The sequence below is a fragment of the Xiphophorus maculatus genome, chromosome 9 (genome assembly GCF_002775205.1).
Source record: "Xiphophorus maculatus strain JP 163 A chromosome 9, X_maculatus-5.0-male, whole genome shotgun sequence".
In the NCBI taxonomy this organism is placed as follows: Eukaryota; Metazoa; Chordata; class Actinopteri; order Cyprinodontiformes; family Poeciliidae; genus Xiphophorus; species Xiphophorus maculatus.
The window spans coordinates 3,271,539-3,298,128 of NC_036451.1; the positions used below are offsets into that span (position 1 = coordinate 3,271,539).

Consider the following 26,590-nt stretch of genomic DNA (forward strand, 5'->3'; position numbering starts at 1 on the left):
ATGTGAGAAATTGTTTTTGAGTGTTTTGCCAATTTATTAAAACTAGAAAACCAAAAAAATAAGTTAATACTTTGTTGATCCACCACTGGCAGCAATTCCAGCCATAAGTCTAGAATATGATACCGCAAGTTTAGCTCACCTATGTTTATGCAGTTCTTCCCAAGCTCCATCAGGTTGGATGGTAGATATCCGTCAGCCATTTTCAGGCCTCGCCAGAGATGTTCAGTTGGATTCATGTCTGGACTGGGCCACTCCAGGAGATTCTCAGTGAATCTGAAGCATTGAGTTGTTGTCCTGCTGAAAAATTAACTGCTTGCATTGTATTTCTTTGGGGCCTCATGTGATAAAACATTGCAAATTAGTCTATTAGTCTGGAAACTAATGAGTCCATGACTAATGGTATCTCTGCCAACAGATTCTCCCACCTGAGCTGTGGATCTCTGTAGCTCCTCCAGAGTTACCACACACCTCTTGATTGAATAACTGATGTTCTAAATCAGGGGTGCCCAATATGTCGATTGTGATCGACCAGCAAAATGATACGTTTTCTTCTCTAATCTTCTCAAATTTTGTAATATTCACCCATGAGATACTGAGTTGTGTCTAAATTCATCCTCCAGGGTTTATAAAATGTGTTCAGTTTTCAAAACATATCAAAACGTTTATGCGTTATTTACAATAAATCTGCTTAATGTAGGTAAAGAATATTATATGGTCAGACAAAACGGTAACACGTTGGTATAAAATCTTCACAGAGCTCACATCATGGGGGTCAGAAGTTCACCCAGACTAGTTCTTTAACGTAAAATTTTGAATGCTGTGAGCTATAAATAAACCTTGGGCCCATGGTGTTTTCCTCACATGTTAGAAGGTCCTCAGGAAGCTTGGTCACAGAAACCGTGTTTGACAGACAGCTCTGTGCATGTGGTCGGTTTGTGGAGGAAACCCGGTGACAGATCAGTTCAGCGCAGCTGGGCAGATCAGGATTTCTTTTTCTTTTTTCACGTGTCCTGTTGCAGCATTTCACACACACACCATATAGAAAAGCCAGTTGTCGACATGTGCGAAGACTGTTCTGCTCTACAAAAATGTTACCTCAAGACAAACTTTATAAAATCAAGACTGCAGATCAGCTTCCCTTAGCTCTCCCAAGACTCCAGTTCTCTGGGATGTACTTTTTCTTCTTATGAACAGACAAAAGACGGGAAAAAATAATTGTTTAAGAACCAATATAAATCCATGACAACCATGCTAACGTTTTTATTACATGTTTCCTAACAGTACAACATTCAAACTGATCACCACTGCTCACACAGCACACTCCATACATAATGACACCCCACTAAACATGAGTAAAAAGCTTAACAGTAGATTCATCTTTGATTGATTTAGATTAATCACACACACAGAATCACTGGTGGAAAATTTCCTAGCACCTGCTGTTAACACAAAAGCATCTGACATACACTTCTCCAGTAACACTCAACCAGAGTCCTGGATCCTTTGCGCTATTAACCTCAACTCACCCCAAGGTTTACACCAGGGTTTAGACTTTGGGGCTAAGATAAATGTATTTTCTATTTGATGTTATATGGGCCATGCATTTTTTTAATCCTGCTGGGATATTCAGTTATGACCCATTTTATATTTGCTGGCAGAGCTCTTTTCAATTAACCCTAACCCTACCTAGTTACATTTCCAGGGCATTTTGTAGAGGAACAGGCCCACAGCATCATAGATCCTCCTTTGTACTTGGACATAAGGTCTTGCTTTCCCAAATTTTCTCTTTCAAAAGCCTCAATTTTAGTCTCTTTTTCAGATTTTTACCTAACATTCCTCCCAAACTATTGGTTGTCATGTAGAATCCAATAGAATCTATGAAAACTTGATGACTGCAACCCTCTAATAGTGAACTTTGGGATTTTTTAACTTTACTTATTTATATTCTGCTTTCTTTATCCATCCTGCTCATCTGTTTATGGTTTTAACTTTTAAGAGTTCCAGTAAGTGTGGCAACATTGATTTTGTAAAAAAACACAAACAACCCCGCTACCCCCAAAAAACTCAGAAATGTTTTCCTAATAATCCAGATTTTTTTTATAATTCTGTGTGAGTGTGAGATAACAAAATATAATTTCATTATAAGGCTTTTTACACATATTTACCAGGGTTCCTAAAAGTGTTGAGTGTACTTTATGGTGTGGAGATAATTTCTGATTTCAACACGCCTTCCACATTGTCTAAAAAATATATTGTTCTACAACTCTGCCTAATTTGAATACATGGCTCTAATACTTTTTCAAAATTCTTACAAATGTATCAAAATACAAACAGCGGTATTTTCACAGGGCAGCGATAGGCAGTACACGGATAATAACTATGACAAATGGCACATATCATGCTACTGTAAGTGCTACAATGGTATCTGTCACAATTCACTCTCAAAAAAGTTTAGAACTTCTGTTTGCAGTCCAAACTGTGTCCTTTAAAGTTTTCTCCACAAAAATAGCTCCTCCTCCACGAGTAAAAAAAATAAAAATAAAAAATCCAGCAGACACCCCACAGACCCGTTGGTGTTTTAGCAAATCACATAGCTCCACGTTTGTAAGTCCCCCCCTCAGGGATCGGAAGAAAATATAAAATCAGAAGAAAGAAAGTTACGTCTGTTGATTTTTGTTTTTACATTGAATAGAAAGAGAGGGGTATTTCTTCCAGAAGGCTTTCTAGCAAATGCGTCTTTCCACCGAAGGCTCAGCTATTCTCCACATCTCCTCATGCTTTTGGTAACCCAATAAAGTGTCCTGTCACAGTCCTCCATCTATAGCTGGGTGGTTGCGGTGAAGCGTCCAGTCCTCCTGTGCTGCCGTTGACTGGCGGGATGGTGGCAGTAACGTGGCGGCCTGCCGCTCGTCTTTCTCTTGGAGCTACGTGGCGTGCGAGGGTCTGGGGGGGCTGGTAGTCAGGCCTCCTCTGCGGTGGCATCTATCCCAGCGTAGGTGAAATTCTCAAACAGAGCCATATTAACGTAGGCCTGGAAGACAGGTGAGGTTTGGAATTTCAGGGAAACCGATGGAGAAATATAAAAACTATTTACAGCATTCAATTGAAATTAGCAGCTAAACTTCACGTAAGTGACCACATTTCTACCTCGCTCATCGTGACTGTTAATTTGTAACAAAGGGTTAAAGAGTTCAAGAGAAATTGCAGCAACATGATGATTTATGATGCAACACTTTTTGTAATACAGTGCATGGTGAAAGTTTTTATACCCTTTGAACTTTTTCACATTTTGTTAAACTGTCAGAAATGTTACAGATTGAAATCTAAGAACTATTATGTGTTTTTGTAATCAACCGTGTCAAAGTTGCTGATTGGAAATAGACCTATGCTTTGAGTAGGCCATTTTAATACATGATTAGGCTTTGGTCTAAACCATTTCATGCTAGCTAAGGATGTATATTTAGTGTCACTGTCCTGCTGAAAGATGAACCTGCAGTTTCTCTTCCAGTCTGGAACTTCTCAACAACTCTGACTAGCTTCTCTCTACCTGCTGAGGAAAAGCATCCCCACAGTATCATGCTGCCACCACCATGCGTCATTCAGGTAATGGTGCATTCAGGGAAAAAGTGAAAAAACTTTAAGCGGTTTGAATGCTATTGTGAATCAAGAATTACCTTCCTGGCTTCCTGCATCCGGCTGAGTTGGACAGAGATTTGTGAGAAGGGTGGTCTCTCATAGGGACGATCCCTCCAGCACTGCCTCATTAGTTCATAGCTGGGATGACAAACAATGACAGAACTTCCTAAATAATGTTTGGATAAAAATGCTAACACCCTATCATTTTGATAAAACTCCTAACAATTACTAAAATAGTAGAACAGAGTTGAATAAATCAGTTAATTGCCTTTAGGAACAGGATACTTACACCTCATCATCACAGTTTTTGGGTTTCTCCATCCTGTAGCCCTGCGGCAGTTTTTCATACAGTTCGGCACATGTCATTCCACAGTATGGTGTACCACCTAATTCACACACAAACAAGAGGCAGAAAATAAATGCAATGTAAAAGATGAGACCAGGAAATGCACAGCAGAGGTTAAAGTAGATCTATTACTCAGACAGTCAATTGTGCTACACGAGTAGATTTGGAGAAGATAGCTCTTCCTGAAACTATAAAAAGAATTAACGAAAAGCAGAAATAAAAACAGAAAAGCAAATTTAACCTGCATTTTATTACAATGTTGTAAGCATTCTTACCCAAGCTTACAATTTCCCAAAGTAGAACTCCAAAAGACCATCTGTGAGGAAGAAGGTCAAAAAATAGTTGAGATCAAGCAAGTTAGAGAGAACATAAAAGTTTTTTTTTAAGTCATAAAAGAGCAGATGCACTTTGTTGATGATATCTGGTGCTCTGCAAACAGAAACTAGCTGTGCTAATCTAGAAATCAAAAACCGTACAACTTCAAAACAATCTTATCTTGCATTCATACAAGTTTTGGCTTTGACAAATGCATGAACTCAAAATGCATGAACTAAAAAACTAGAAATTAAAAAAACTACACAAAGTTTTTAATTTTAATCATTTAGTAGTTGAGGTTTCTATTTAAAAATGAAGATGTGTTCATGTCATTCATTTCCAAACATAAAGCCACAATCTTTACTAGATTGATAAGCAAAACTTTCTGACACGAATAACCACCAGTTTTATATGTCACAAGCTGGTGTGGTAGATTACAAAATCAGACAAAATGTTGTTTGTGCTCAGTCTGTCTTTTTGCCTCACAGGTATCTCTGCTGCACTGGTTCCTACTAACATTTCACTCATTCTTTTTTCACTAATTCTTGGTACTGTTTTGGTCCTCATAAGCAAGGTTTTTTTCTTCTTCCTTTTGCTGTCCTGTGCTCTGCTGGCCTGCTCTCTGCTGTATAAACAGGCTCCAGTTGACAGAGAGTCAACTGGAGCCTGTTTCCTAGGCTTCCTGGTTTGTGCTTATCAGTTACGTTGCACACTTTTATCAGTGTAACAATGACAGGGGATGATTTGTTGTTTTCTGAAGAAAGACACTTTGTGTTGTACATAATGAACAACTTTACAACTTTAATACCATCCTTTTGTTCAAATAAAAGACTCACACGTCACTCTTGCTTGTATACACGCTGTAATTCAGGGACTCAATGGCCATCCATCGTACAGGCAGTCTGCCCTAGAAGCAAACCAGCACATTTATGTTAAGGTGGTTAATTTTCACAAAGTAACTGGAATGTCAAATCCTGAACAATATTACACTATCTTTGAATCAGTTTAAACGTACATCTGTTTTCTCAACGTGATGATTTAAGCAATACAAAACACAGCTTTACAAATACTACACATGAAGATAGTTTGCATGTTTACAGAACACTGCCCTCTAGAGGTGAACCTTTTATTGATCCATTACTTTCCTGGATGTTTCTGTAAAGAAAATGGACCCAAAAGTTTAAAAAACAATTCATGGGTTATGTGCTTTCTTTTGTGCTGTGTATATATATATATATATATATATATATATATATATATATATATATATATATATATATATATATATATATATATATATATATATATTAAGGTAAGATGTTAAGGTATTTATGTGTGAATGGTTGTTGATGAAGCACTTGACAAAAAAATCTGTCATTAACTGGGTCAGATAATAAAGCTTTTCTATTCTATTGTAAAAGTAAATTAAGATTTGTTCATGCTGGTGGTTGTGTTTTAAGGTCTGGATCAACATAAAAAAAATTGTTTAAGGTTACTTTGCCATTCATAATCACCTTTTTAACCCCTCAAATATTCAGATTATGTCATCTCAATCAACCTGACTTACCCATTGCTCAGGGCAGATTTAGTTCCTCCCCCAGCCGTTCCCCCATTTTGTGCCCAGTGAATGTACAGTTTAATTAAACTGTATGTGAAATTAGACTATGTTAATGAATATATACAGGATTATAGTGTGCTAAACTAGCAAAAGATAAAGAAAAAAATGCAGGACAGCAACCCCCAGGTCTGGTATTGGACACCAAATTACACGACTGGTGTAATTCATCTACTCTGAGATGCTTTCAGTGCCCTCTCTTGGATTACTTTGTTAAAAACAACAACAGCAACAAGCCCCCCCCCCCCCCCCCCCCCAAACAACTCACCATTGTTTTCTTGACATACACTTCTTCTCCTCTGGACAAACCAAAATCTGCAATCTTTGCCACTAGGCTGTCCCCTACAAGAACGTTCCTTGCTGCCAAATCTCTGTGAATGAACTAAAACCAACACGGAGGAGATGAGAAGGGAAGTAGTGATAATTGTAAAATGAACATGCTTTACAAAAAGGTGAAAATAAACTTCACCTGAAGTGTGAACATAATTTACAGACAGAATAGAATTTTGAGTGAATTAAGAGTCATTACTGAAGCCTCTTTGCATAAATTAGTGAAGTCTTGTATGCAACATTTAAAACATTATGCAACATCGCAACATCCAATGACATCAACTACTAGAAAACAGCTGTTTTTGAAGTTCAAGCTCAATCAGAGATAGACTATTCACTATGAGGGATATTAGAATTTTTTTTCCATATCTTACCTGCTTGTCACTGAGGTAATGCATGCCGGTTGCCACATCAACAGCAAACTGCAGCAGCTGCTGGGAGGTGAGGGTAGAAGCAGTCCCGTGCTCTTTTGCAAAAGCAGGATCGGTCTCCAACACGCGACTCTTCCTCAAAAAGTCCAGGAGGTTCCCATAGGGAGCGTATTCTATGGCTATGTACAGGTAGCCTGAAAAAAGACACACAGTTCTCGAAAAAGCTTCCTGGGTAGCTCGCCAATTTTAACGCGTAGTTCTGTTACTGTCAAAGTGGCAGTCACTACCGCTCCAGCCTGCTATGATACACATACGCTTGCTGTAAGCCGGCATATCATGCACATTTAGGGTTTTAATGATTTATTTGAAGAATAGCTTTTCAAATTGGCCAATAGCATCCAAACAAGAATTAGATTTTAAAATTAATGTTCAAAATCAATTTCCCACTTTGGGTAGCTGAATGTCGTCTATAAATAACTTTTATACTGTACTTTGATGAAGGGAAAATGAAGGTTTAATTATTTAGTGGCACTTCTACAAATTATGCTTCTAGTTGTCAACTTGAGATTTTCAAATAAAAAAACACCAACAACTGTCTAACATGGTGTCATCCTTTGGTAGTAGTGCATTGCACCATGGAATAAAGCAGGAGGACAATCTCCAAGTTCCTGTACTTTATGTTAATTCAACTCAGCAGATCAGCATTACTCCCACCAAGGAGGAACACATACCAACCAATACCATAATATAGATACTGTCAGGCCCAATCAATATTTAAAGACCAAGAGCCTTTCAGCATCGCATTCAAATAGTTTAAATTATTCATTTTTATTTTTATTCCACAACAATATCCGGTCTGTCTACCTAAAAACCCTGAGTGAGGCCTTGACAGACTTGGTTGCAGCTGCTCAGAGAGGCAACCGGCTACAGATGGTAAGGGACTTGGCCTTGAACAATTTAAACTTGACTCAGACGTAGGCCGAACCTTTTTATAAAATCCTCACTGAACTCAACCAGATGGCTGAATCTCTGTCAACAGATGACAGCTTTCAGCCTTTCCACAGGCTATTAGGCATTTGTAGCTGTTGGAAAGGTTTCATGCTGATTTCACCAGGATCAGTAAGAGTGCCAACACAATTAGTGAGGACCGTATGGGGAAGGAAGGAATAACAGTCTGATGGAGAGGCTGGATAAATATCTAACACAGAATATTCTGTATTTCCAGCAGAAAAAAAACAAACATATCTGCCACACAGGAAAAATGTAACAAAATATATTAATAATTAAACAAGATTTGAAATCACTAATCTTATCAAAACTTAACAGACTTTGATCTTGCTTCATGTTTGTAAGTAAGAAGCTCAATACATTAATAACAACCATGATAACCATTTAGAATTTTATTGTGAAAGGAAAGAATTGCAAAAGGTACCCACTTGTAAATTCTATGCAAATAGTTTTTATTCCACTGTCTTATGGCTCCTTATTTATTCCCTCAATTATTAACCCACACTTTCTCCACTGTTTCCCCTTGAAAACATATTTAGCTTTCACACATTTGTTGTTGTAACTATTCACAATAACCTAGCAAAGCTCTTTTTGTTTTGTTGTCTTTTTTGTTCATATTATTCAGTAGAGTTGTGGCGTAGATTCTTGAATTTGTCAACCGTTTATATTTCAAGGCTAAATTGGATTAGCTTAATCTAATGTGCTTACCACTAAATTTCCTCTCTCATATGTTATCAGTCTTTGATCAAACAAACGTAATCACATTATTTGGGTTGGACTGCTATTAAAAGAAACTGATACATCATGGCAGGAATTGTTTTTCAGTTCAGCCATGGAAAACAGATAGCAAAGAAGTGAGATGTATGGACAAATCCCTTCAAGCCTCTGGAGGGCGAGAGGTTTTCATTTTGGATTCCTTCCTTCTGGTGCCTTCAGTTCAAAGATGAGAGAAAACAATTGGGAGGAATGGCCACTTATTATCATCATAATTATTCATATTACAAAATTGCTCAAACTGATTTTCATGAAAACCTAACCCAAAACCTGGATGTTCTTTATTAAAAAGAGTTTTTACAAAAATGTTTTCTTATGTTTTTTAGGTTGTAACATCAAGCACCTCACAAATGCGCCTCAATACCTTTTCACCTTTTGTTACGTTGCAACCAGATTCAATTTATTTATCATGCATTGTTTCAATGTATGATGCTACCACTGCTATGTTTCAGTATGTAAAATATGAGGTGGAATGATGGGAAAAATTAATTTTCCTTCACTTAGCAACTTGTATGAAGGCCAAAAAGTTCATATTTTTTCACGAGATAAAAATTGCAAACTAGGTTATTCACAGTTTTCTTTTTCAAATTTGTGGACTTCATAACATTTTTTTTCCAGCATTGTTATGCTCTTTTCGTTTAGGATTTTAAATTGGGCAAACAAAGCTTACTTTATTACTTCATAACTTATTGTGGTGAGTTGTGTAAGCAAATAGGTGCACAGGATTTTATTTAGGGGCTCAATGGTGGAACAGTTGTTGGGACTTTTGGCATGGGATCCTCATCGACTTCAAAATAATTCCAGACCCAAATGCACCACTAGATGTCGCTCACTCACCTCTGTTTTCACAGGCTCCTATCAGGTTGATAATGTTGGGATGCTGGCCCAATTTGCACAACACTTCCAGCTCTCCAGCAAAGTCTCTGTGGTCATTCTCTGAGGCAAACTCTGCAGGCAGAACAGCATGCTTCACATTGTTACACAAAACACAACCAAAAATAATTTTCCAGAATAAATCTCACAGGTGTTCACTACAGAAACTTGTCTTTTAAAAATCTTTCAAGCTTTTCTATGAATATTAGTGACTTATTCACAAATATCCAGAACACTATTTAAACATTTTTATGTAAACATTTGCTCTAACCTCCGATCTCTGTCATTTGGAAATGAAAGAGATTCCTAAATTTCAGCTCTTTTCTCTCTAGATACAATGAACAACTAAGAAAAGAATCAGTTTCACTGTACTTTAAACAATGTAGATCTGTTTTTTTTTTTTCAACTTGTAATGCTGTCATAATTAGGTAGCGGGACAAAAATGAGTTTAAAAGCTGTTAATATTCAAAGAAAACCTTGGGCTTTCAGTAACCTTGAGAATGTCTGATCAAGACCATTTTAAATATCAAACTGTGTCTCATTGCAAGAAAAGTATTAAGAAATTTGAGTTGGTTTAAAATGTTGAAAAGTACTTACCTTTTAGCATCTTGATGGCTGCACTCATTTTGTTGCCATCCTTTTTGATCATAGCTTTAATGACCTGTTATAAAAAATATGGTTAGCTTAATTGCTTAAAAGCTTGATTGCCATTCATACATTGATCAACGTAGTAAAAATGAAATAGCAGTATAAACCTGGCCAAAGTTGCCCTCTCCAATGACATCTTCAAATTTAATGTCCTCCCATTCAAGGATTGGATATGTGAGCGGTTCTGGCGTGGGCTTGGGTCTTCTTGTTAGGGTCAGGGTTCCTGAGTTAAACTGCAGAATAGTTTCTTCTCCCTACCATAAATACAAATAAACAAATAAATGTGAGTGTTTTGTTTTCACATATAGTCTTGAAAAACGTTTTTATATTCTTCCAAAGTTAATACTAGCACACCCTCACCGATCCAGACTGATAGGTAAATGTGCGCCGACGGTTGAGCAGCATCTTCCTGATATAGAACAGAGCCAGGAGGGCGAGCAGTATGGTCACACAGGTAACAGTTACTGAGCCCACCACTGCCACCAGGAGCTGATTACCGTCCCCGATGGGCTTTCCAGAAACACCTTGGGTGGTTGGTGCTAAAATCTGTGAGTCTGTTTTCATAGAAGAGACAAAGTACAAAGGAAAAAAATGAGAGGAGAGACGGGGATTATTTCTGTCTAAGGAAGCAGCAGATGTAGTTTTAGTAGTCATCTTAAGAACTTCTGTTCCAATTGCCAGTGTTATCAATAAAGAACATAAAACCTACTTCAAAAGAAACAATAAAATATTTATTTCCTTCTTATCATAATTGAAAAAGCAACCCAAGGACATTGGGATATTCTCTTTCCTTTCGTGCCCTGAGTATGTTGTGAGTGTGTTTTGGTTAAACAATGTTAACGTCATGCAATGCCTTCAAAGAATTTTTATGTCCAACTACATTATTACAATCCTAACCTCCCAAGAAGCACTTAAACATAGAGAAGAAGCTCCTTCTTACCATCTCCTTGTGTCTTCTCCTGAACAAATGTACTCCACTCTCCAGGCACTTTGGAGCAAGCTCTTACTCTGAACTGGTAGAGGGTGCTGCTGTTGAGCGCCGTCACGTCTTTTGTGGTCTTGTTTCTGTCATTGATGTCCAGCCAGTGATGAGGGCTTCCCTGGCCGACTGGCTGGTACTCTATGACATATTTAATTATGCCTCCGTTTGGATTCTCTGGGGGCTGCCATGTCACCTGGACAGCAGATGTGGAAAGGGCTTGGGCCTGGACACTGCGGGGAGGTGAAGGCCCTGAAATGCAGACACAGTTACTATTAGCTATTTTACAACAAGTTTTGCAACAACAACAAAAAAGCTGGAATAAGATTTTTTTTTTAACATTTTCTTTTAGTTTGTGTTTTATGCTTTTTAGTTTTATGTGCTTTTGTGACTTTCGGTAGCTTTGATATGTTATTTGAGACACCAAAATTTTTGTGTCAAAGAATTATTTAAATTGAGTAAAAGAACAAAAGTTGGGTCTCGTAGCTCCTGTTTGTCTTGTAAGGTCTCTAAACATCTGTACATATCCATTCAACTACTTTAACAGTAAAATTTGCAGATCTAATTTATTTTTCCACAACCATAAAAAAAAATGAGCAATAAAAGACACCAGAGGTTTCCATTTACCCTGGCTGTTGATGCGGAAGAGGAAAGGTTTGGAGGCTGGCCCCTGGCTGCCACAGTTGATGAGGCGCACCACCACACTGTAGTCATGATGATACTTCAGGTTGTGAAATTCGGTAGAGAGCACATTGAGCAGGGTGGTCTTCTCCCAAAGTTTTTCATTGGACGGTGGGGGTTCAAAGAGCTGCACTAAAAATCCAGTGGCTGTGCCAGGAGTGATGTCACTGTCTGTAGGTAGTCGCCACCACACTTTAGCATTATGGCCGTCTACTGTCCTATTTTCGATCTCGGGCTGAACCGTGGGTTCTGCAGCAAACAAGTAGAAACAGTTACACTTACAGTTAAAACCAGAAGTTTACATGTGCTATGTAAAAAGCTTTATTTCTTGCTGTCTGAAGTTAAATCAGTCCAAACTTATTTTGATTATGTCCGTTAGAATTACCAAATTTATTTCTACTTGCTAAATGCCACAATCATAAGAAAAATTATATGTGAGAATTTTTTAATGAAGTTTACATACATAATGATTACTGTCTTTTCAAATTAACCCGAGTCATCTGGAAAGCCCAGATGACAATATTACGGCTTTGGAAATTTCTGATGGGTTATCTGACACATTTGAGTTGAGTAATTACACAGGTGTGAATATATTTAAAGGCCACACCTGAAGCCTGCTGGTTTCCAGTTTGACAAGACAGGAAGGTCAAAAGAAATCATCCTAGATATCAGGAAAATAACTGTGGAGCTGCACAACTCTGATTCATTCTTTGGAACAATGTCCAGATGCTTGAAGGTGCCATGTTCATCTCTTCCAACAATTAAACGCAAGTTTAAACATGGTGGGAATGTCCAACCATTATACTCCTCAGGAAGGAGATTGGTTCTTTGTCCACAATGTGCAGAATAAAAGCCAAACATCTAGTTAAGATGCTGACTGCAGCTGTTAAGAAAGTGTCATTAAGACGTTAAGACGGTAAAACGTATCCTGTACCACCATGGGCTAAACAGTCATGCTGCAAGGAGGAAGCCATTAATCCAAAAGAAACATATAAGCAAAAGATTGCAGGTTTACTAACACATACAAAGACTGTCATTTTGGAAGCATGTTCTCTGCATCTGATTTAACTAAACAATTGCACTGTTTGGCCATAACGGCCATCATTACATTTGGAGGAAAATTTGGGTTGCTTGTTAGCCTGAGAACACCATCCCGGGAATAAAATATAGAGTCAGTAGCATCAAGCTGTGGTGCGTTTTAGCTGCAGAAGGAACTTGTACACTTCATAAATTTCAATGGCATTATGAGGAAAGAACATTATGTGGAAATATTGAAGCAACATTGAAACACATCTGCCAGAAAGTTAAAGCTGGGGTGCAAATGAGTGTTCTAAATGGATAATGACTCAAAGCACGAAGCCAAAGTTGTTACAAAGTGGCTTAAGGACAACGAAATCAATGTCTTGGCATGGGTGTCACAAAGCCCTGATCTCAAGCCAATGAAAAATGTGAAGGGGGATCAGAAAAAGCATAAAAATAATAAAGGGTGAAAACTGGGACATCAAAGGTTAGCACTGTAAGTTCAAATAGGAAAGCTTTAACAATGTCAGTCTTCTCTATTTTACCTCTCATTTCTTAAACATAAGATTTGAACCATATCTACATGGACTAAAGAAAAAATACAAACTTTTCCAAAATGCCACATTCATTATTTCAGTATAGACAGGTCATTCTACGTCAGTAATCTTGCTGTTTTTTGAGTTTTGGGAAGTGTTATAATGGTGACGTCCCCTTGGCATTTTTTGTGTTGGCTTATGATTTTGTCACTCACGCTTAACCCTGTTTCTGTTTCCTGATCTCTGTGTTTAGTTTTTGTTAAGTAATTTCCACCAATCAACTTCTCTAACTTGTCTTATCCTTTTGATTCCTTCTCATTTGCTTCCATTCTGTTAATTAATTAGTAATTAGACTTTCAGTCGCTCCTGGTACCCACTCAGTCTAAATGCCTGTTGTGCTTCCCTCGGTCCCCATGTCTCCATGCAAGTTATTTCAACTCATGTTGCCTGATTTGACTTCACTCCTTCTCCCTACTATATTGGGTTGATTTCATTTTTAAGTTTCTTTACAATTAAGTGTTTTATTTTCCACCTCCTTTGGCTGTTCGCCTACCTCTTGTATTTGGTTTCATCACTGGAACAAATCTTGATAAAAAAAGATCAGACCTGAACATGGACCTCAAAAGTGAGCTTATAAAGGTTTTGCAACATGTGATAATATAGGAAAGCAGCGGCTCACCTTTCTAGGTTTGAAGACGGGAATTTGAAAAAGATAATATTGCCCCCACCCAGCAACTCCATTGTTGCATGTCCACGTACCTTTCCTGCGTTCAATACTTTATTGCCACTGCTGTCTGAACACTGCAACGTGTGCTGCACTTCCTTTCTGCCGCAGTTTCAAGCATGACATCACAAACACAACCAAAAACGTCATTGTGAAACTTTGTCAGAAAGCAAGAGTTTGCTAGATGCTTCACTGTAAGTCTTTAAGGGTCTGATCAGTGACAGCTTATTGTCTGTTTCTAGCAGCCTTCAAATGCACAACCTAGACCATGGCTTTAGGATTCTACAGACTCCTCATCGTCACCATATTGGATTCATCATCATCACAAACATACCTCCACCAGTCTTTGTTCCTGTGCTCTTGAAGGAAGTTGTGGATGAGTCACATCCACTACAGCATGTTTCAGTGTTCTTGAAAATAATCTTCCTCTTGCCAAAGACTCTTTAAGCAATTTAAGTATGAACCCAGATCTGACTGTTTCTATGCTTTGGGAGCTAGTTCACTTATTTAAATGGCCCACAAGTTATCCTCTAGACCTACCCTTCTGTCCTATGGCTGTATTCTGCTCATACCGCTGTAGCTGTAGAGGGCTCCCCCTTTACTTCCACAGCTACTTGGCCTCCATTTCTAATCCTCTTTGCCAGATCCTTCAGCTTCCAGGCCAGCTAGTATTTCTGTCATTTCTCGTAATGGGCTCCAAACCACCCTCCAGAGCTTCATCGTTGGACCATTTAGCTCCCCACCTGAACTCGCAGCATTGTTGGGCCAGCCTCCATGCCCCCCACCTGAATTATTTGCCTCATTTGCCCTTGTGAACTCTCGTTTTTTCTTTTTTCTTTTTTTTTCTCTGTTCTTCAGGCTTTGCTTCCAGTTAGTTTTATTTGGACCCTTTTCAATGCATCTAGAGAGGTACATTGGGAGTGGTTGTACTATGCGTAATGTTGAGATTTATGCTAAGTTTTGTCAGCTTTATTTTCACATTAGGATAATATCTGTCCAATGAGAATAATTACTTTCCCTTAAGCAGGTGTTTTGAGTTAAAATTTACAATGTCCATTCATATAGCATAAAACTGTGATTAATTCTTGTATAATTATAGTGTAATTAAAGTGCAACTGTAATAATATAGTAACTGTAATAATATGTAGTTAAGTGAATCTTATTATTCTTTCTCTACTATTGTTGTGCCCCCCCAAAGAGGCAGAGTTTCTTTTTTCAATATCTTTCTTGCATGCACATACTAAGACAGTTGTTTCATTTGTTATGATTGTAATCACAATACTAACTCATGTTTAATTAAATTATGTCTTTATTCTCTGGCAGCTTTCCCTGTCCAGAATATGCCTGGTTGTGCTCTGGTATTTTTTTCAGATCAACAAGCTTTTGTTTTGAACGTGTGTGGCTGTTTGAACTAACAATTCAGTTATACATTGATCTCACCAGGACAGTCTGTCTCCATAACAGCTTCTGGTCCAGATTCTCCCTCTCCTCCCTCCCCAGGACGACTCAGCTGGACGCGTACGCGATACCTTGTTGAAGGCTCCAGGTTCATCAAAGTGATGGCCTCCTTGTCACTATAAACTGAAACAAAACAAAGAGTTGATAAGGTTACCAAATATTTCAATTGTGGTTGTGATGTTTAATTTAAAGTTTGGCAGTCCAAGTTTGTGTCCCTGGTCCAATACACCTTAATGTGTATAATGTAAATATGTCTAATCAGATACATTTTAGTTTAAGCAACAAAAAATGTGGATATTGGACCCTCTCATGACCATCTGTTTAGAGATTATTATAAAGAGTATTCTATGTATGTTTCTCACAAATATTTGTTTTGTGAGCAGTCTCTGTGTTTATGATTAATTCTGATCTATTTGTTTTACTATCACTTTTCCTTTTATCGCCAACTTAAGCAAAGCTTTGTTGCTTTGGCTTTGGCTAACATGTTACAACATTTGAGACTCCATGTTTTACAACTGCTAAGGGGGGAAAATTGCTTAAACATAAAAATCATAAAAGCAATTGTACTGGCTTTATGTTTTTTCTCAGCCCACCTATAATTGAGGACCAAAAGTCTCTGTTCTCCACAGGCTTGTACAGAAGTTTGGTTGAGATTATGGGGCCATCGCCTTTGTGTGACTCCACCGGCATCACCAGCAGCTGCTTACTCCTTTTTTCAAGCAGCTTTGGAGCTGTAGTTGGCACTGGGGGCACTGTGTAGAAACATGAGATGATTCACCAACAAATGTGACAAAATGTACCCTTTGTACACACACGTAAGCACTGCTCATAAGTAATTCCACACCCAGACCTTTAATAGTAACGTTGAACTTGCGAGAGTCCCGGCCTCCATTGGTGGACACCCGGCACTCCCACAATCCCCCTTGTTTAACGCTCAGTGGAGGGATCTCAAACAAGGCTGTGCTCCGATTCGACTCCTGAATTGTTTTAGAGGCCTAAGTGAAAAAGATGGAAAATGGCTGAGCAATACAGGATGAAAGCCACATGTTCATTTCCTGTGGCCACTTCTGTTCCTGCTTAACTTTTCCTCAAGAATGTCCTCCCAAGGAAAACGTTCTTTGTTCCTGTGGGAAATGCTGGCACAACTATTCATCAGATTGTTTCTGTTATTAAGGAAACAGAGCAGTAACAATAACATAGTCTGAACATATCACATCAAGGCAATGCATGGTGACTGCTGCAATGTAGAGTGATACAGCCTTATCTGGTCAAACCATTGTTGTGTTGACTTCCTCAAAATGTTACGCCGGCTTTGAAAGCATCACTCATGGCATAGTTCAAGTACATTTTCCCTCTCAACTTCCACATTTCTGAAACTTTAGTCCTTAAATCTTACAGCTGAGGGGGTCTTTATGCCTCTTTATGAACATTTCTTCTCATCCATTATTGTCAGTTCACGTTTCTTTGCCTTTTTGCTGTTTTCAAAGCGCTAATTAAATGATGAATTGAATTGTCTGACACAAAGCAGGGGAATGGGATGAGGCTTGAAAAGAAATTTGCACTACTAGGAAAAGTGATTAGAATTTGTGAAAGAGAAGAGAGCAGAGTTTTCCTGAAACATTTTGTAGCAGCAGGGTTATTAAACAAGACAAAATCTTAACATTGTATGAAAGAATAACACAAGAACGACTGAGGGGACAGTGTCTATGTGGCACACCACAATCAGCAGCCAGACCATGAAGACTCACTGGGAGTCTTTGAGGAAGCATGATGTTTTTTTCAAGTCGAAATATGCATTACAAAACAAATAAACCAAAATAACATGACAACCCCCCCAAAAAAACAGAATAAATATTCTCACATCCACAGACTGTATAAAACTGAATCAACTACTGTCATGTTCTGTGTTTTTCTGTGTATTTATTTAGAGTTTTCTGTGTCCCTGAGTCCTCGTGTTGTCCTGTCCTCCCTTTGATTGTCCCCAAGTGTTTCTCATCCCCGTAATTACCTCCTGTGTATTTAGTGCCATCTGTGTGTCTGTGTCTTTGTCGGGTCCTCGTCTAATGTGCGCTCAGTTCTTCGTGTTGTCCTGTCGTCATACCAGTTGCTACTGACGTTGAGCCCTGGCTTCCGCTCAGTTGTGCTGCCTGTGTTTTTGGACTGTTTTGGTTTTTGTTAATTAAATCATCATTATTCGTCTAACCTGGTTCCATCTGCGTCTGCCTCACCACCCTCAACACACTATTTCATGACAACTACAGCTCTCTCCAAACTTGTGTTTGACCCATAATTACCCGTAGCATTTTAATGTACATATGCTAGCTGTAGAAAAAGTCGTACAATTCGAGTGGAGTGACAGACGGTGTTCTCGGAAAATGTTTTAGAGGCAACTTGTTTAAGAGTTGCAGAACCCAAATACAGTGAAACTTGAACTAGTTGTGCACAGAAAAAATGTTAAAAGAAAAAAAAAGTTTTACATTACCATAAGATGCTAACACAAATAGTTCTGGTGACATAGTCCATGGAGGACTATATCACCTGCACACAGGTCCATCATTTCTGCGCACTAGAGTAACACTGGTAGTTAGAATTGGATCACTTGTGAGATATAACTACATGCTGACTGAACTTCCGTATTTTTCTTTTTTTAATTTATCACCTACAACCATTCACTGTTATGGTAAATCACAGATAGACGAGGCTCACCAAAGAGTGCTTTTAAATCCCTGGGTAAAGTGCCAGTCTGTTAGCTCCCCAAGGTAGTTTCAGCAAATATTTCCCCTGAATTCAACCTGATCAGAATATAAATGAATTTCCACAGCAAAAACCATGTATGATTTTTCCTTCATTACATTACTTTGTGTTGGCCTATTACTTAAAATCCCAATAAAATACATTCACGTTTGTGATTTTAACATGAAAAAATGTGAAAACAGAATACCATGCATTGTGTACATTTGCATTTTAACTAATTTATATGCTATATTTTCATGTTTATTTTAGCTAGGCCTTCAATATATTATCCTCCCAAGACTGTTTCTGATCTACTGACCTTCAGCACAGTGTTGTCCAGCTTTCGAAGCTCAAAGCTGTTGTGGCTGGGTAGGGGGTTGCCTGTAGCTGAACATTTGACCTTGGGACTGGAATTCAGATTACACTCCAGGTCACAATCCAATTCCAAAATTTGAGGAGCCCGTTCTGGAAAAGAATGGAAAATATTTGGATTAATGGTTTATAGGTGATATGAAAAGGTTGCAGTTTAATCTATAAGAATATCTTGAAAGTTTAGATTTTGAATCATTGGAAAAAATACAGTTTTATCAGTTTGGTATTTGGTTAAATGTGGTGTATTTATCACTACATAAAAGCTGATTAGCCTTTTAAAGCTTCAGCTTTCAAATGTTTGGTGAGCAACACTTAGACTTTAACAGCTTCTACATCTTTCGAAAATTATGCAAGACTGCTATTTTATTTTTGTTGCCTTAACTCAGAATAGTAAAGCTTTTATTTTTTATTTTTACATAAAGGGTTAATATGTCTGTTATGATGCTCACCAGACTTCTCACAGTTCTGTCCTCTCCACCCTGTGGGACACTGACATCCACTGAAACGGTTGCAAACTCCTTCATTCTGGCATTTGCAGCTTAACCGGCAGTCTGGCCCATATGTGTCATTAACACAAGCTGAAAAAAACAGACAAACCGAACACCACATAAAGTTTAGATAGTTGAATTCAACTCTAATATGGCTACAAGGAAAGTCAGGTTTTACACACCTTTTTCACAGAGCCTCCCAAACCAGCCGCTGGCACAGGAACAGCCATAAGGGTCTGGGAGGCAAAAGCGAATCTCTTTGCAGTTGCTGTTGTGGTTGGTTCTGCAGGACTCCTGGCAGTTTCTCCCAAACATTCCTGTCCTGCAGGCTGCTCTCCATCAGTGGAAGGTAAAAATTACAAATGTATTTATTTGTATTCCTAAAAATGTGCTGTCTTTCAAACTGTGTTGCAAAACACCCTGACTGTAACCAATCTGTCAGCATCATCAGCCAGAAAAGCTGCTGAAACATCTTTTCAGTTATTTGTTTTGTCACACAATAGTCAATGACGTTATAGTGAAAGCAAAACACTCGCAATCCAAATGTTACAGATCATAACATTTACATAGACTAGGTGTTTAGATAAAGTACATTTAAAAAATACAGATGACCTTTTTGCATATTTTTAAGAGACATACAGACAGATAGATAATCAACTTTTATGGATATTATTCTGCTGTATTTTGTGTCAGTGTAGTACAAACCTGTCTCACAGCGTGTCCCCATAAATCCAGGAGGGCAGACACAATCCCCATCTAAATCATGACAAACTCCTCCGTTAAGACAGTCTGGGCAGTCTTTGTCGCAGTTATGACCCCACTTCTTACTGGGACAGTCTGCAGAAATAAAGTACTTTATTATAAAATATGTTTCTTACTTTGTCATGACTTGATAAGGTTTTGATATGTCTAAAAAGTAATTCCTGTATATGTGTTTTATTTTTTTAAGCATCTACTACATAACCCTTCTTTACAAGGATGCGAAACATTTTTACATGCTTGTAAATATTAAATAAATTCACCCATACATTTAAATCCAAAGCAACATTTTTTAGTCATTGAAATGACTTTTTGGTTACAGATAAATGTAAGCCTTTTAATACGTATTAATTACACCATGCCACTACATGTTATTATTGATGCTTAAGAGTGTTGGTGTCACAGGATGTTGGTACTAAGTTTAACCTACTGTATGTCCAGATGTCTGAACACTAGTAACAAGATGAATTGTGGCTAATTACAAAGCAAAGCTAACAAAGATTCCTCAAGGCTCCTATATTGGCCCACTTCTCTTCTACAGTAGGTCAGGGACACACACAACTTTATATTTTAGTGTAACTACATGACCACAATCCATTCAGTCACTACATAGATGTCCATTTTATTACAGAGTACATAGATAGAAAAATGGAATTTCTCCAGCTCATCACAACAAACCAAAACCAAAGTAAACAAAAAAAAACATAAAATGATAGATTTTGGTTCAAAAAATGAAACATTGTTCAGTTGTTGATGTTGGCATTAAAAACAACAGAACAGACAAGAAACCTTGTTCAGGAGCTTCTCTGTAGTTATTAAACAATCATCTCAAATAGCCAACATGCAGAAATGTTTGCTTCCTTTAAATCAGGCCTGAATTTTATTTGTCATCAGTTTTGATCATACTGCCTCTTAAGGCTTGAATTAGAAACATTTTCATTATCCATCTTTTGTCTTCAAGGTCATTTTTCTTAGAGGTTTTCTCTTTTTCATGTAGAGCTTTTTGACTCACATTATGTATGAATGGGGACACATAAATTAACTTGCTTATATTTTGTCCACATATCATCTTTATAAAAACATAGAAGTAGAACGAACACAAAATCATGAATCTTAAGCTTACTGTGAGCAATTCTCCAAAGCGTCTCAGTTTCAGATAACTTTGAATATTCAGAAATTCCAGTGTACATTAAAAAAAGAGACTGAAGATCAACTAATGAAAATTATCCAACAACATTTGGGCAACAAGTTGTAAGTTGTAAGCAAGTTTTATGCAACGAAGAGTTTTAAGAATGAAGCAAAAATAGCAAGGACACAAGCCAGGAGGCAACTGATAAATGTTTTATGAATACGCAACCGCATGAGTGTTTTTAGAGCAACATGTTCTGCTTTTTTATGTTTCGTGCAAACCACATGGGCGAGAAGCAGATTCATACCTCTATCTGAATGTCAGCAAAAAGGCAAAAAACATCCACAGAATACATTTGGATTTAAAAATCACAGGCATCACCTGTTTTCTTTCCACAACAGACACAAAATCAAATTGGCAGGGTTTTGTTTTGCAACTCTCTATAAGTGCGTAAGCTCAGCTGAAACATTACTAGTTGGAGAAACCACAACAGCTTTTGTGAAGCTATGAGAAACAATGTGAAACATGAAAATCTCTCAGACTGGAATGCAATCTCATCTGGTACTGTGGTAGTATTATGGTTTGGGCCAGCTCCAACATCTGGGCCAAGAAAGCTTTCCACAATTAATGAAGTAATTCTGGATTAACACAGTAAACTTTGAAGAAAACCACTAATGTGTGATAGAGTAAGACAATAAGAACACAGTGGTTTTAGGAAATAGCGTGGCTATTTATTTTCCCAGGGAAAATCTTTTTTTCCCAATATAAGGTTTTTCAAATATATATAGCAAGAAACCTATTTAAGAAAACCAAAAGGTTATTGCACAGTTAAGTCGGGCTCATACAGAGCAATGGTCAAAAATGAATTCAAGCTGTTGGAATGATCAACAGAAGCTGGAAGTAGTTAGTCGGAGTTGTTGCTGCACATGGGCTCCATGCAAGATAGTGAAACTGATGGTTAGTGCAATTCTACCACTCTTAAATAAAAGGTTCCCACTTTCAAAGAGCCTTTTTAACCTCATGCTGAACAATGTTTTAAAATGTGCTTCTTATTTTCCTATTGCATCACACACACTCACATAGTGCAGTTCAGTTACATGCAATGCTTTTCATCAGAGTTTAGTGTGCTTTGTCACACTTTATCACACTGCATCAACAAAACCAAAGAACCATGGCACTCCTTTCAGAAAGAAAAGAGCACAATGCTTTTAAGGCGACTGCAAAAAAAATGAAAAAAAAAAAATTCAACAGAGTGACTTTTATTTGAATTCAGCTCCCCAGAGTCAATATTTTATAGAATCACATTTTGATGCAGTTACAGCAGCAAGTTTTAGGGAGTAGTAGGGACCTTTGCCTCACTAGAGTTTGTATTTTGCCTATCTTTTCTTCTAAAATAATTTTTCTCCAAAGATTGACACACATGTAGCTCCACTCATGTTTCTACTATCCCTAGAGCATAAGGCTGCACTACCATCTTTCACCATCGGGCTGATGTTTGCTGGCTTTTTACTCCACATAGCATTCATCAGATACTGTCAGTCAAAAACCAGAGAAGCATCTTCCACTGCCGTCCCCTGCATACGAAATGACAAACTGCAAACATTGAGGCTTCTTGTGACTTTCTAGAAACAATGTATTTTCATGAAGCTCTCCCATAACAACCAGATTTGTGAAGCATATGACTAATAGCTGTTCTTTTTTAGAAATTATTCCACCTGAGCTTTGGAACTGTCTAGCTCCTCCAAAGTTACTAGAGTCTGTCGACTGCTGCCATGTCTTGGTAGGTTTGAAGTGTTGCTACAATCTTTCCATTTTCTGTTCATCGAACTCTGTTATATTGTTTTATAACCTAACCTTCTTTCAATTTTACCGCAACTTTTCCTGTGTGATTCTTTATCATGTTTGTTTTCTGACTTTTTCCCACAATGCTAAGAGACCTTCGCAAAACAGCTGTATCTGTGCAGGGATTAAATTACACATGGATGGACTCCGCAGGGAAATGCACTATTTTATTGGACAAAGTTCCAATAAATGTTTGTCTTTGGGATTGTAATGTGAAAAAAGATGAGAAAATTCAAGGGTCAATTTTACTTTTGCAATGCGCAGCATCAAAAATATGTATACACAGCACTGCTTGCCCTACCACATATGCATGCAAGCAGTCTCACATCTTCATCCAGATATGCTCCTCCAACATAGCAACTGGTGCAGTGTGTTAGATTTCACAAACCTCTAACGATAAGTCTCATCCAGGCGCCGTGGAGGGGGCTGTCCGCAAAATAGCTGGCGCTGTAGATGCCTTGATTGGCCAAAGTTGCATTCTCCACTGTCAGCGTAGCAGTGCTGTTAGTCACCTCAATCCAGTGTGTAATGTAATAGTAGTTTCCTTTGAAAACATGAAAACATTTTTTTACAATACACTGTAATGTGTAGTTTCTGTTTCCACTTCCTTCATTATATTTGTGTGAGTATTTTGTCTGGATGGTCTTTTAATGTGTTTTGAATTTCTGTGCTTCCCTTACCGTTAAATTTCCAGGTCACGTCCCGCCGTTCAGAGCCCAGCATCTCCATGCTGAGATGTGCAGTCTCTCCTTTGTTCACAGTCATTGTAAGGTACTTTGGAATAAAAGTAGCTGGAAACGCAAAGACCAATGATTTTCCAGCTAGATGAATAAACTCATACTTCAAATCTGGTTGTCTAGAAGCTGAACATACCTCCAATAAAGTTGTTTATCATTGTGAGCTTAAGTGGTGACTCCTCCGGAGTCTCACAATAGAAGATTCCAATATTCTCAATTTCACGGAAATCCTTTGCCACAACAGTTCTGTGAGAGTCCTTCTGCACTTTAAAACTAGTTGGTCTTGGTAATTTGAGGATACTGTTATCTCTCCTGACATTCAACCTAACCTCCGCAGGGCTGTGCTCACCATTGATACAGGAGATGGTGAAGTGACTGACGCTGGTGATTTTTGCTGTTGAGGTCATCGTCAAGTCCATCACTGCACCTGCATTACAGGACAGCACATAACAGTTCCTGTATGCTAAGTTGTTTGCTTTCAAGTCCAGAGTACACATATTTTACATTGAGATCCATAGCTGGATGGGTAGTTAAAGTTCAGATAAAAAGAAAATACACCCTACAGGTCTAGAGCTTAAACATTAAAATAATATACCACAAGTAACCCATTGCCATTATTTACTAAACAAAGATGAGGTCAAAACAGGAAACTACTCTTCAAAACTGAGGCAATATTTTGTTGTTAAATAGTTACTTATATGCACATATACATATGCACATGCAGTAATTTCCTGGTCACATAAAATGTATGTATCATAAAATGTTAGGCTAATTAGCCATGGATCAGAAACAATACAAGTTCCACTGATGGTACTTTTGCAGCATGTAGTGGTACCTAAAAGAAATGTTGACACAATACAAAGTAAACAGAAACAGATTAACTGTGATGTATAATTAATTAATAATAAAACAATAGCTGTTTCCATAGCATGTCATTTTATCTGCACAACCGGATTTGTTAATAAATTTGAAGTGCAAATTGAAAACAATAGTTTTGTTTATTTTTTAGTTTTTTGTTTTCAAACAATAACTTTAGGTCCTGTTGTTCTTCTGTCTCAAAAGCATATATCAGTGTTGGACAGCTTAGTATTGTATTGCAAATTTTAGGAAAACAGGTTGATTCCTCTGCAGTTCATTAGCCAAACATCAGATTTATTCACATTTATTTTCTCCTCTTTGAGTCACATACATTTTTCATACGTGATCAAATTATTCCAATCTCCAATCTAAGAGCAAAATTTGGCTTCAAAAATTATCGTGCGAGTTGTTTTTTGGTATTCTGAGATGTTCTTATGAAACACTAAACCTCAATCTCAAAACACAACTGATTACAGCTGCGTGATCCAAAAACCTCAGGAAACGGTCCCACGAGCAATTTAGGATCATTTGGACCTACAACCTCAAAAAGGTTTCAAAAAACATAACTAAAAGACTCAAATATGAACGTTTTTAGATTGATACTAGAACAGTTACCTAAGACATATCGCTATCTGTTAAGTCGTGCCAAACACATTAAAGGTCGGCCTACCCAACATCCCTTCTCCCTGCAGTCCACAGAACAATGGGAGGAAACTTGGATGAGCTTCGTTTTCCCCTGAGGGTTTATTGAACTAAACTCTATCATGCCAAAGTTTATGATACTGTATCAAATTATTATAATTGCAAATTCACTTAAGTCATAAATTGTTAGCTGAAAGCGACACATGGTCGATATCACGGTTTCCCTTAAATACAGTTTAACCTTTTCTGAGTTTATCTGCTGCCATGTCTTTAATAAACTGCCACTCACCTGATAAGTCACAGAAGCAGAATACCAACACCCACAAGATCCCCATGGTTTGTGTAATCCTCATTGGAAAAATAAAACACGTTTTCCACGAAATCACTTGCCGACCGAACTTTTGGAACTCCACACCTAAAGCGGCGCCGCTGCGAGACGACGACGCGTGTTTTTACGCATAGCGTATTCCAGAGCTCGCGGTCACGTGAGAAAAAATAAATATTTTCGGTAATAAAGCAGTTGTCAGAGAAGGTACATCAATACTGTCACGCTGACTGCGGTCTAAGCTGTGGTGAAGCTCAACCTCCTCTGGGTGGGAGAGGAAGGAAGAGCGTCACCAGACAGCGGAGAGCTGCTGGCGCTCCAGACCTTCCCGATGCGAAAGATGTTTTAATTAACCTAATGTGCTCAAGTGATTTTCTCCACAAAAAAAAAAAAAAAAAAAAGACACGAACACACACACAAAAAAATAAATAAATAAATAAATAAAATAGAACACTATAATAACTGCTGAGATTAACCTGAAAAGAGATAAAAGAAAATCCGCTTAAAAATAACAATTTGTTAAGGAAACGACAATTTGAAAGTTTTACATAAAGTTGATATCTTTAAGTATTGTATATTAGATGTAATCCTTTCAAACTGTGTTACTTTGCAGGAACAAAGGAAAGCCTAACACATATTCTTGCTGTCTTCAAAATCCATCTGCGTGTAATTTAAACTCAGTATAAATACAGCTGTTTTTCAAAGGACTCCAAGGTTTGTTAGACAAGATGAGTGAACAAACAACATCATGAAGACAAAGCATCACAGACAGGTCATCTACATTACAGAGAGAGGTTTAAATCATATTTATCAATATCCCAAGCTCTGAGCATCTGACAGAAAGCTGTTCAGTCCGTCACTGGCAGATGGAAAGAGTACAGCACATCTGCAAAAATGACCCGGCTGCCCACCTAAACTTACAGTGCAGGCAGGGAGACCAAGGTAGATCTGATCTGATGGTAGATTCAGAAATAGATGACTCAGGTGGGGGAATCAGTCAACAAGATGACTATTGTGCACAGCACAAATTCAGCCTTTGTAGCAGGACATGAAGAAAGAAATAGTTAAAAAGCTATAGGTTAACTCCAACTGTAATGTATGCTGCTGAGAAAAAGCGTTTTACTCATTTGTATGACACATATTCAGCTTTTTGGTGTATGTGTACAATGTTTGCATTTAACCCCCCCCCCCCCCCAAAACACACTCCCTAGTGCAAAACATGGCAGTGGCAACATCATGCTTGGATGTTTTTCCGTCAGCAGAGCTAAAGAAGTTCGTAGAAAGATGAATTTAACAAAATAAGCAAGAAAACCTTTCAAAGGCTGCTTGAAGAGGTTGTAAAAATATAAAGTAGGACCTACAATGTAATGATTTAGACATATCAATGATGA

The 26,590-nt window shown here is 37.9% G+C and overlaps 1 protein-coding gene across 1 annotated transcript; it reads right to left on the reverse strand.

Moving 5' to 3' along the window:
* Positions 1-1,244: 1,244 nt before the first annotated feature.
* On the reverse strand, positions 1,245-25,452 carry tie1 (tyrosine kinase with immunoglobulin like and EGF like domains 1). The gene is made up of 24 exons (XM_014471043.2): positions 25,164-25,452; positions 23,511-23,801; positions 23,318-23,428; positions 23,026-23,181; positions 19,613-19,744; positions 19,090-19,236; positions 18,869-18,997; positions 18,367-18,512; positions 16,165-16,309; positions 15,908-16,066; positions 15,297-15,437; positions 11,523-11,825; positions 10,857-11,147; positions 10,277-10,470; positions 10,024-10,170; positions 9,866-9,929; positions 9,233-9,343; positions 6,617-6,807; positions 6,181-6,294; positions 5,134-5,204; positions 4,258-4,298; positions 3,926-4,022; positions 3,675-3,774; positions 1,245-3,031 (listed from the first exon to the last, which is right to left on the reverse strand). Exons 1-24 carry the CDS (start codon positions 25,225-25,227, stop codon positions 2,960-2,962), a joined length of 3,417 nt encoding a protein of 1,138 aa, XP_014326529.1. The 5' UTR covers positions 25,228-25,452; the 3' UTR covers positions 1,245-2,959.
* Between the last annotated feature and the right edge of the window lie 1,138 nt (positions 25,453-26,590).